At 38.2% G+C, this 12759-nt stretch overlaps 1 protein-coding gene across 4 annotated transcripts in view; it reads right to left on the reverse strand.

Annotated features, from left to right (window-relative positions):
- Positions 1–12759, reverse strand: part of LOC126765255 (vitellogenin-like) — a 60431-nt gene that overhangs the window by 17669 nt on the left and 30003 nt on the right. Inside the window, exon 4 of one of the 4 annotated variants that reach the window (XM_050482950.1) lies at positions 6741–7113. The exons of the other annotated variants lie outside the window; for them this stretch is intronic. Within the exon in view, the coding sequence (XP_050338907.1) occupies positions 6796–7113 (318 nt within the window). The 3' untranslated portion in view covers positions 6741–6795. Of the gene's footprint in view, positions 1–6740; positions 7114–12759 lie in introns of those variants that run through there. 4 annotated transcript variants of the gene reach the window in all.

Here is a 12759-nt window from a genome sequence, read left to right on the forward strand (position 1 = left end):
ATCAAGCATCAAACCTTGAATGAATGTCTACAAAAAGCATATCGGACAATAATAGCTAGTAGTAGTAGTAGCCGTGATAGCAATAGCATAAAGGTCTACGACCAGTGCACCAAAATGGAACAGCTAGTGCTAATTGAGACCGAAATACAACAGTGCTGCACTCCTACCTACCTACAGTCAAACCTAGGTAAGTATGAACTGGAGAAGCGAGAGTTCAAGGGAGTACAATCTCCTTTTCGCTTATAGAGGTTTCTCACTATCCTGCTATATAAATAAATAAAGTTCGACTGTCGCTTATAAAAGATACACACGTTCAGTAACAAATTTCAAATTTAACATCTGCTTAATTCTTAACTTTCGTGGAACTTCCTTTTCGTAGGCATCTTGATACCTACCCTTATAAAGTACTTATGTATGTATATGTCGAAATCTAATGAACGTAACAAATACACACTATTAAAAATATATGTGACCTGGTCTACGAAAAGGAGGCTAACGTGCGAAAACTAGTTTTCTGGGAAAAGCTGTTAAAAATAATTGTCAGTTTCTCGTTATCTCATTAATTGTTCTCCTTTTTTTGACACCTAAGCCCCCTTTTCGTAGACCAGGTCACATATATGTATGTACATAATTGGGGTACTCACAACGTGTCATACAGCACCGTAAAATCATAAAATCAAACATTTTTATACTAGTTTAAAAAATTTGTTGTTGGATTGCATACCAAAATAAGTTTCTCAAGTACAACTCTGAACGCATGTTTTCGGATCGTTTTAACTTATAACTTTATGAGACTATGTGAAACTCCTAAATATATGTTGTGCATATTATGTACATAATTTTATCTTATTACATATTTACTACATTCGTACTTGCTGTGTACTTGTTATTGCTGCGTACCTCTATAAAGGTCCGTATCCAGCTCTTAAGTAATTGCTCAAGAAAAAAAATACATTATTTCTTAAAGTAATTTTGACAGCTGGTTACGCATTGTGAATGATCCACATTAGAAGAGCAAGAGAGAATAAACAAAGAAAATAAACCTTGTGCGTAATATGTATGTATGTGTGTAGCAACATAAATATTTTCATTGCGATTTAAGGAATGTTGTTGATGATTGGTAAGTTTTACACAACATTTCAAAATGAGATGTACTTCTTAATAATGGTTTTAACTAATTTAGCATGAATTTAACGATTACTTTAAATTTCCTTCAAGAAACAATTGTTGATTTCATGTTTCTTCGCAAAACCAGGTTTTCCATATTCGCATTTTATTGAAAAAATCTATTAAAAACACTGGACCACAAATGTGAATTTGTTTTTTGTTCCACGGATGCCACTAACCAATTTGTAAGTGAAATGGCTCGCTGATTTCGAAAATCGAGTAAACTTTTTTTTTATGGATATGTTTTTGAGATATTTGCAATTTATCGTTATTCGACCAAAAAAAAGGTGTCTTCATTTAATCATGTATATCTCACTGACCAATTGAGCAATCTTACTGAAAATTATGGAAAATAAAAGTGAATGAAATTTTCTAAAAATATTGTCTACTCCATTTTTCCATAGGCCTTATAATATCTGAGAAATTGATTAATCACTTCGTGTTTTTAAATTTTTTTATGAAAAAATTAAAAAAAAATAATCTTTGGCAAGGAAAAATTTTAAAACAAAAGATATTTTTTAAATTTTTTTTATTTTATATGAAGTCTTGTTTCTTTATAAAAAACTAAGCTACCAACGAACAAAATCCATGGATAAATAGGAAAGTTGTACATGATCAAATAAATATATCCAAGTCGCGCAAAGTCAATGTATACGTATATGCGTATGTAGTGTGTAAAGTAGGGGTGGGATTGTTTTCGAATATCATTAGAATAAACTAATAACGCTATTCGTTTAAAAAAATCAAATAATACTTTTAGAACAGTAATGCTCAAATACTGTTTTAGTAGGTTGTTTGCATCGAAAGCAAGAGGTGTCAGGTTCGAAACCCCTGTAGTCATGTTAATTTGCTTAACATGTGTGTATGTATACAGGCAGATTTTCGAAGGGTAATTAGTTGCGGAAAATTCCTAATGCAAATAAATTTAATTCAAACATGCATACCTACATGCACACACAAATATCTTGGTAAATTCATTAATTTTTTAAGGCTATCATCAACAGCAGGCAGTATTTGCTTTTCCCGGCTCGTTAATATGAAGGAACTTTTTTGTTTAGGTAGGTTTTGCCTTTTTTTATTTTTTCGCGATCAAGCTATATATAAGGATAAATGCCCCTTGAAAGTTCATAATATCTGTAAGGCTCGCCGGTTCCAGTTTATAATTACAATATAAGAAACCGTGAGCTATTTTTAAAAATAAAATGAGTAAACGTACGCGAGAATTTGAGAGTACCAACGATCCGGATATGTTCTGTGAATGTGATGTGAATATACTCTTGTACGGCATCGGAGGTAGTTTATAGATTCGATCCAATCTATATATTCAAAATATTTTGGTATTGAGCCTAAAAATATTGATAAACCATGGACTCCGAATATTTTGTGTTCCTTGTGTCGAATAATATTGGTTCAATGGGAATCAGGATCAACAAAGTACGTATTAAAATTATGAAACTTATGCTTTAATAGTAATTTTTAATTTTTTTCTTTTTCAGGCGATACATGAAATTTAATGTACCAATGATATGGCGAGAACCTACATGCCACTCAGAAGATTGTGATATTTGTATGACAAAAGTACTTGGCTTTGGAAAATCAAGAAAAGTGATTTATGCTAACGTATCTACCGTTTCATTGCCAGTTCCACATTCAGCTGAAGTTGCGTATCCAGTTTCGTTGTCAACAGCAGTATCTGAAGGATCATCTGAATATGGGAAATCAAGTTGTAATGAATTTTTAATGGAAAACGAGAGAAACTTTCTATCACAAGCGCAACTAAACGATTGGATTAGAGATTTGGAATTATCCATGGAAAAAGCTGAGCTACATGCCTCTCGTATTCAACAATTTCAATTCGTGTCACCCCATGTTAAGGTGACATATTATAGAAATCGTCACGAACCATTTGCCAAACACTATACGAAGGAAGAAAATGTATGCTATTGCAAAGACATTCCAGGATTATTCAAAGAGTTTGGTCAACCATATGATTCCGAGGAGTGGCGATTGTTCATAGACAGCAATAAACTGAGCTGGAAGGCCGTATTACTGCATAATGGCAACAAAAAGCCCTCGATCCCGATCGCACATGCAGTAAACACGAAGGAAACATACGAGGTAATGGAGAAATTGTTAAAATTCATCAAATATGAAGAGCATGACTGGAAAATATGTGCCGATCTTAAAGTCGTTGGAATGTTATGCGGTCTACAAAGTGGCTACACAAAACACTGCTGCTTTCTCTGCAAATGGGATATTGAAGCTCGTAAAGACCACTATTGCATTAAGGATTGGCCGGAAAGAGTTGAATTTACAATTGGTGTGGATAATATCAAATACGTCCCACTTGTAAAGAAGGAAAAAATCATTCCGCCATTGCACATCAAGCTCGGCCTCATTAAACATTTTGTTAAGGCGTTGGACAAAGAAGGCAAAGCATTCAATTATTTGCTAAATTTTTTCCCAAATATTTCCCAGGCCAAGATAAAAGAAGGTATATTTGTTAGACCCCAAATAAAAAAGTTGATAAATAATGACCAATTCAAAGGACTATTGTCACCAGTTGAGGCAGCAGCGTGGGATTCCTTCGAAATGGTCGTTTCTTCTTTTCTCGGTAAACACAAAAGTCCAAACTACGAGAAGATAGTGAGCGACTTAATCAAAAATTATGCAGAAATGGGTAATTATTCAAAACTTATTTAATTGAATTATATAAAATTTTATAATTTACTTATTTACATTTTCTTTTTTCTCCAGGCGTAAATATGTCTTTAAAAATTCATTTTCTGCATTCCGAGACGAAAATGACAAGCATGGCGAAAGCTTTCACCAGCAAATGAAATTAATTGAGAATCGATACCAAGGTTTCTGGGACGTCGGTATGATGGGTGACTACTGTTGGTTTCTCATAAGAGAAACCGATCCTAAACTAAATAAACGACAAAACAAAACACATAATCATTTCGACTATAATGTAAGAACATCAACTTAAGACAAAAATAACACATTGTTTTAATATATATTACTTATATATAAATAAATGAGTTTATAAAAACTAAAAACGACATGAAAATAGACTTTTTACTTAAGAGAAACAGCGCATATACGTATACATTGACTTTGCGTGACTTGGATATATTTATTTGATCATGTACAACTTTCCTATTTATCCATGGATTTTATTCGTTGGTAGCTTACGTTTAAAGAAAGAGGACTTCATATAAAATAAAAAAACTTTAAAAAATATCTTTTGTTTTAAAATTTTTTCCTCGCCAAAGTTTACTTTTTTTTAATTTTTTCATAAAAAAATTTATAAACACGAAGTGATTAATCAATTTCTCAGAAATTATAAGGCCTATGGAAAAATGGAGTAGGTAATATTTTTAGGAAATTTCATTCACTTTTATTTTCTATAATTTGCAGTAAGATTGCCCAACTGGTCAGTGAGATATACATGATTAAATGAAGACACCTTTTTTTTTGGTCGAATAACGGTAAATTGCAAATATCTCAAAAACGTATCCATAAAAAAAAAAATGTACTCGATTTTCGAAATCAGCGAGCGATTCCACATACAAATTGGATAGTGGCGTTCATGGAACATTTTTGCTGTAAACCAGTGAAATTAGTACTAGATTTCTTTAGAGCTGCATACTAGCACAAGAAAATTTACTGCAGGAAATTTTCTTGACCATTTCTTAAGCGTTTTTTTTATATGAAGTTTTTACATTTCTTGAGAGCTGGATACTAAGCTTAAGAGAGAAATTAAATGAAAAGAAAACATCAAGATATCTTGATGAAACTTTTTAAACATGTTTCTTGGAAAAAAAGTTACGACATTCTTATTTCACAGTGCGAAAATTATTTATTTATTTTTATTTATAATAATTCATAGTATAACAAAAAGAGTTTTATTATATAAATACATAAACGCAGCACTGGCTACGAGGCCTTCAGCCGTCTTGTAATTATAACTAGGTGAAAAATTCTATTTGCCAAGGGTTAGTAAAGATGTAAGTTGCTTAAATATATTTTAACAAATCGTTGGTTTTTAAGAATCTATATACAATCATCAAGTTTTTTTCTGAAGGTTCACTTAGTAGTTTTATGAGATCAATGTTGCCAGAGTTGTGGGCTGTTGGGTGAAGCATCGGACAGAGTGTGAGTAAGTGTTTGATAGAAGCAGTGTCATAGCAAAGGGGGCAAATGGATGGGCTTTTACCCGATAGTAAGTGGGCGTGTGTTATGATAGTGTGTCCAATCCTTAATCGAGTATATGTCTTCATTGCGCTAGTTGGAACTGTTGACGAGTAGATTATACGATTTCTGGCTGGGTTTATGACTGCGTAGTGATGTTTAAATGTTTTCCATTCGCTAGCGTTTTTTTGATGCCTTTTGTGCTTAATAAGGTTAAGAATTTCTTGCTTGGATGAGACGTAATATATTAAGGCAGGAGTCCTGGCTACATTTTTCGCAGCGAGGTCTGCAAAGTGGTTGCCTGTAATACTAGCATGGCCAGGGATCCACATTACTTGGATTTTCTGAGGGGCTCCAATGACCGCGTCCCTGATAACTTCTATTATGGGATTGCGATTGGAAGGAGACGTTATTGCAGACATACACGATTTGCTGTCTGTAGGATAGCAGATCCTTCAGCGGTAAATACAGAGCTCGTTGAGGGAAGAAGCCAATTGCAAATAAAATCTCCTGTGGCAGTGACAACTGCTAACGAAGTGGAATCGATGGACTTGGAGCCATCCGTAAACAATAACTTCCAGCCATTATTTGTGTAATTAGATTCCAGTTCAGCAAAGGTTTGTTGAAAGACTTCGTTTGGTGTGTTTTGCTTGGACAAAAACATAAGCTTATTCTGTAGTATTTTATCATTGATCAGACAGGGAGAATGTCGAGTGGTGAATTTGCGTGTTGCGTTACGTAAAATATTATTTTCTGCAGCAAAACTTAAGCATCTCGAAATAGCCGATTGTTTTCTTGGAATTTTTCTTTTTTTCGTGGCATGGGTGATAATTGTATTTAGTAATGGGTTGGTGTTCTCAGCCGTTTTCGCAAGAATTTGAAGCGAAGAATCTATAATTTTATTTTGAATAGTTGGTAAACCAGATTCAGCCATTATCGTTTTTATTGGCGAGGTTGGAAAGGCCCGGAGACTTCGCCGTATTGCGCAATGGTAAGGTGCATTTAAAAGGTTGATACTGCTTTTGGAGCAATTGCCATAGATGGGGAGCCCATAATCTATTTTTGAAGTTAGCAAAGCTCTGACAACATGACTAGTGTGTTCGGATGAATAAATGAATGCTTAGACGAGAGATATTTAACAATATTTAATCGTGACATTAACGAGTTTCTGACATATTTACAGTAAGCATTAAAATTATAATTAGAGTCAAAAATTAATCCTAGTATTTTCAGCTGTGTTTTAGATTCGATGTTAGTTTGGTTGTGGGTGAATAGTTTACCGCCCCAATTTATTGGGGAATATAAACCACTGATTTCAATGTTCACTCACACTCGCGCGAGTGTTTAAAATGAAAAAAGGGTTATTTAGTTAAAAGGTATGATTTATTTAAAGTTATCGTTTATTTACAATACAATGGTTTGCGAAAATAATTATATCGCGTTGGATCGCTGTAAATCGGTGCAGGCGGAACGATGATGATCGAAGCCAAAGTGGGAATTACGCGGCGCAGTGTGTATGAATGTGTGTTGGCGGGCGAACTTCAGGTCGAATTGTTGACGTGCAAAGGTATGTGGATACGCGACGAGTGTCTGACGAATTGTGTACGCTATCCTTTTTCCCATCCTTTTTGTTGAGTGGGTTGATTGATGTAGAAGTGTGGTGAGCTGTGTTGAGTGGTATTGTATTATAAGTGTGGTGGCCGCCTGCTGGGTGATGTTCACAATTGTGGTGTGATATAGAGTCATCAGCTGTGGTGAATTAAGCTGTCTTATTAGTGTGCGCCAGTTTTTTTCGGGTAAAGTGGGTGGATGCTTAACTCATTTAAACATCCTGGGCCCCCTAGGCGAATATTTTGCCTAGTTTTATATATATAATCTGAGACATGTAATTCGGCTTACTGTTGGTGAAGTAGCCGAGTCCGCAGAATATTAGAACCGATTTTGGTTGTAATAGAAAATTGTATTTTATGTAAGTTGCGATAGTAATTTTTTTTTTTGCGTGTTTTGACGACTTATTATTATAGTAAATTTGTAAAATTGTTTGATTTTATTTATTTTACTAGCGGTTACTTACAATTTATTATTTTATCGTTTTGGTATACCGGTTGCTTAGTATTTGCCTTTTCTGCATTATCGGCAATTGTTTGCATTTAATTTATTATTGGCTTATGAAGGATAGTAACTCCACGCCTGGCTCAGATATGGCTAGAATGGGTACTCCATAGCCCTGGAGTTTGGGCTGTGCCAATAGAGGGACCTTGCGAGAGAGTGGCCGGTAATTGCGAACGGCTTCACTAGAATTATAGTGACAAACCACCAAACATGAACGCAAACAATACAAAACCAACAACAACAACAACACCAACTACAACAACCAAATTGACGACAACAGCAACGACTAAGGACATGAGCTATCGGAATCCTATAACGGAATCCGATGAGGACGAACTACTTGCCTCCAGCCAGGAGACGAGTAAGAGTACTACCGAACATACCAAACAAAGTATACCGGTAGATACAGCAGTGAAAACCACAGAGGTAAGGGACGAAGCGTCCACCTCCAAGGCTGCCATGAGCACCAACCAAAGTGCACTGGCGGCTAAAAGTGAGAACAAAAAGAAACGCAAGAAATCCCAAAATCAGCTGAGGAAAACCCGGTACCAGAGGGCGGTCTTCATACTAGGGAAGATAGCCAAAGACCAGGCAGCCGGTACCCCAGTTGATGAGGCTGAAACAAAGCGCCTCAAATCCATCGTTGAGGAATATGAAGGCTACCTGAAAAGGAAGCAATCACAACCTCAAGTAGAGAACAAACTAGAGTGCACTTCTCAAAAGAGAAATCGCTCCATCACAGAGGTACTCGGAACTCAGCCCAAAAAACCGAGGCGGAGTGAAGGAGAACACAGCAGCACAACAACGGCAAGGCGTTTCTGCGATGTAGCCAGGGATAGCCTGCAAGTGGCCATTATAGATGGAAATTCCTCCTCTCCGGGCACAATACAGGAGAGATGGGTGGAGATCGACGTCAGATTGTCGAGTATGGTGCTAAGCTATGTACTCGACAATCTTGCAGGTCCTCACCCGGAGTTTGACTCCTCTGAGACCCTCAGGGGCTACAGGGTCATCAAATGCGCGGACCAGGCCTCGCTAGAATTCCTGACGGGTAGTGTTGCTATAATTAGCAACGCCTTCGTAGGCTTCCAATTGAGGCTTATACCCGCCAGGGACATTCCAAAGAGACCTCGTGCTCGCATTTGGTTACCCCCTCTAGAGGAGCTAGGCGAAAAACTCCTGAGGTGCATTAAGCTGCAGAACAAATCTATACCAGGTATAGATGAGTGGCAGCTAATCAAGGAGGAAAAACCTAATAAAGCAAGTAAGCCAATACTAGTGGCCATTTGTGATGAGTCCATTGAGGCTCTGAAGAAGACTGACTACAAAATCAGCTTCGGAATCCGCAAGGCCAGACTAAAAATCTTCCAAGGCGACAAAGCGGCTGACGAAGACGACACTAAAGAGGTCGACGACGCCAGCCAGTTGCTAAGGAATGTGGGCATCGAAGAAACCCGAGATGCCCAATAACAACCTTAGATGTGTACAGATAAACCTGCAGCACTCGAAGAGTGCTACAGCGAATCTGACAACCCTCGTGAACGAGAGGGGCACCGACATCAGCCTAGTACAGGAGCCCTGGGTCAATGATGATTCCATTAAAGGGCTAAACAGCAGCAACTATAACCTGTTTTACACACGGAACAGAGGTAAACCTAGGGCATGCATCCTTATCAATAAAGGTATAAATGCATTTCTTTGTCCTAATTACAGCACAGCAGATATCACAGTGGTAAAGGTGGAACTTGGCTAATCTAAGTATTTGCAACAAGGGCGATAAGCCAACATTTACTTTCCCAAGCTCGGATAGGTTTCCGGGGTGGGAGGAAGTGCTTGACCTCACGCTATCAACAGACACAGACAGTCTCGTTGTGGATAACTGGATGGTATCCGATGAGCCTTCCATGTCGGATCACTCTTGGATACTCTTCAGCATCCGCGAGAATTACAGTGCGCCTCTCACATACCGGAACCCTAGAAGAACGGCATGGGGAAAATTTACCAGTATAGTAACAAAATGCTTTGAAAAGGGAGGCAATAAGAGTATCAGAAATCCTGAGGAATTAGATTCAGAAGTAGAGAAGTTGGAAAAAATTTTAACCACAACTTTTAATAAATCTACTCCGCTAACAGTTTTGAAAAAGAGAAAGTCTCTTCCTTGGTGGAACAGTGAACTTAAGAGTTTGAGAACACAACTAAGGAAAACTTTGAATGAGAGTTTTAGAACCAAAATCTGGCAGCCATATAAAGACATTATGAAAGAATACAAAAAAGCAGTCAGGAAAGCTAAAAAGGACTCATGGCAATCTTTCTGCACATCGATAGAAAGTTGCAGAGAAGCCGCTAGGCTGAGTAAAATGCTATCCAAAGATCATATTAACACTGCCTACATTAGGGCTGAGGGAAGTGATTGGACCTCCTCGGCAAAAGAGTCTCTGGAGGTACTAATCACAACGCACTTCCCCGGGAGCCAGCAAAAACCTTCAACGAGGATTCAACCAGAACCACCGCTGAATGCAGCTGACTATCGAAGCCAAATAGTAGACAAAAGTAAAATCAAATATGCCATAAACAGTTTTGCACCATTTAAAGCGGCAGGTCCTGACAGGATTATGCCCATAATGCTGCAAAAACTAGTAGAACCAATGGTTCTAAGGCTTGAAAATATATACAAGGCTAGCATTCAACTATCTTACATCCCAAGAAGTTGGAAAAGGAGTAAAGTTGTGTTCCTTCCAAAACCAGGCAGAAGAACACACGAGAATGCCAAGGATTTTAGACCTATAAGCCTTACCTCCTGTATGCTGAAGGTACTAGAAAGGCTAATAGATCTACACGTAAGAGCAATAATGGCGGAGAAGTTATCGAAGTCCCAACATGCGTACATGAAGGGCCGATCAACCGAAACCGCCCTTCACGAGGTGATAAGTGTAATCGAAAAATCACTACACCACAAACAATACACCATGGCTGCATTTCTAGACATAGAGGGCGCCTTCAACAACATAAAAGTAAATGCGATAATTAATTCTCTGGCACATGGTGGCATAGACGACACTGTGTGCAGATGGATACTATCGATGCTTGAGAATAGGAAGATTATAGCTTCAAACGGCGGTGCAACACAAACAAGCTATGTGAGTAGAGGAACGCCTCAAGGGGGGGTCCTCTCTCCGATTCTTTGGGTTGCAGCGCTGAACGAAATACTACTCCAACTAAACGGTGAAGGAGTGAAAGCAGTAGCGTATGCAGACGATATAGTGTTGTTGGTTTCAGGCATGTTTCCTTCAACAGTCAGCGAGATTATGGAAAGAGCACTTCGTAGGTTAAACCTATGGGCTAAAAACAATGGTCTAGGAGTTAACCCGAACAAAACCGAACTGATGCTATTCACTAGCAGAACCAAAATACCTCAGTTTCAACTTCCGGTACTAAACGGTACAACACTCACTCTATCCCCCACAGCTAAATACTTGGGGGTGGAGATTGACACCAAACTGTCCTGGAAAATAAATATAGAAAAAAGAATAAACAAAGCATACATGGCCTACTATACTTGTAAGAAAATCGTCAACAAGAATTGGGGCCTTAAACCAAGTATAATCATGTGGATGTATACTGCTGTCATAAGACCTATACTTACATATGGAGCTCTGGTATGGTGGCCAGCGCTGTTTGTTTAGAAAATTAAATGGAATACAAAGAGCAGCATGTGCGGGTGTTACGGGTGCAATCAGGTCATGTCCGACTGATGCGCTCAATGTGATCCTGCATCAACTACCAATTTTTATTCACAAAACAGCAGCTATTGCGGCGATAAGAATAAAAGAATTGGGAGGTTGGAAACAGCTGAACTACGGACATAGTGTAATTCTAAACAAGTTCACTATTAACAAATCAGACTACATTCTCCCAAAGCTGGATTTCAGTAGACACTTCCAGGTGAGGATACCATCTAGACGAGAATGGAGAAGAGGTTCAATAGTAGAGGAAGATACCACCTCAGTCTATACCGACGGGTCCAAAATGGACTGCGGAGTGGGCACGGGGGTATTCTCCGCTGATCTAGGCATATCTCTCTCTATACGTCTACCGAACTCGGCTATCATCTTCCAAGCAGAAGTACTAGGCATAGAAAAAGCCTGCGAGGTTCTATTAGAAAACCACGGAAATATACATAAAGCAACTATATTTACGGACAGCCAGGCGGCCCTCCTGGCATTGTCTTCACCCATGACAAATTCCAGTATAGTTCACAGCTGCAAGAGAGCACTAAGCTCAATTAAATACAAGCTCCAGCTAAACTTGATCTGGGTTCCCGGACACAGGAACTTTTTCGGTAACGAAAAAGCAGACGAGTTGGCAAAGGCAGGAGCTTTCCTCAATGAATCCGAGGCGGAGCTAATACCAAGCCCGCTAGGATCGATAAAAGGAGAGATCAATAGACAATTTCAGCAAATTGCAAACAACAGGTGGAAAAACATTACAAAATGCGTCATAACTAAACAATTATGGCCAACATATGACAGGAAAAGAACAAATGATTTATTAAATAGGTCAAGAAAAAGTATTTACAGAATAACAGCTTCCACAACAGGGCACTGGCCATTTGGGGAACATGCGTCCAAAATGGGATTGCCCTACAACGATATCTGCCGTGGCTGCGGAGTAGCAGGGAACAAGGAAACAATCTTCCACTTTCTCTGCGAATGCCCAGCTCTAGCACAGATCCGACACAAAACACTCGGAATCCACCAAGCACCAAATCTTGAATGGATTTCCACCAAAAGCATATCGGACATAAGTAGTTTCATCGAAACCTCAAAATGGTTTGAGAGAGATGGTGAAACGTAATAGCAGATACAGGTGGTTCTACGAATAGTGTATCAAAATGGCACATCAAGTGCTAATTGAGCCCGATAGGGCTGCACTCCTACCTACCTACCTACCTAGAATTATAATTTTTAAGTGGGATGTTCATGCTTTACAACGGATTCTCACCAACTACCCTTATGAGGAGCGCTTATGTAGGGACGATAAGAGCGATCTCTGCTTTTGTTAGTTTTTTTTTTTTATTTATCTATTTTAGAATTTAGGGAACTACTTATTAAGCAATATTTTATGAGAATGTCGATTCTCTATCCCTTTGGGACAATTTTGTTACATATTGTGTTTGAGTACGTATGCATTAATTTGGCAAGTAGTAGCCCGCCACCGCTTTAGGATTTGTTCAGATTTTTTTTTTTTTCATTTCTGGCGAAAGCCATCCTGCGGGGCCGAAAA

The sequence above is a fragment of the Bactrocera neohumeralis genome, unplaced genomic scaffold (assembly GCF_024586455.1).
Source record: "Bactrocera neohumeralis isolate Rockhampton unplaced genomic scaffold, APGP_CSIRO_Bneo_wtdbg2-racon-allhic-juicebox.fasta_v2 cluster10, whole genome shotgun sequence".
NCBI classification, from domain to species: Eukaryota; Metazoa; Arthropoda; class Insecta; order Diptera; family Tephritidae; genus Bactrocera; species Bactrocera neohumeralis.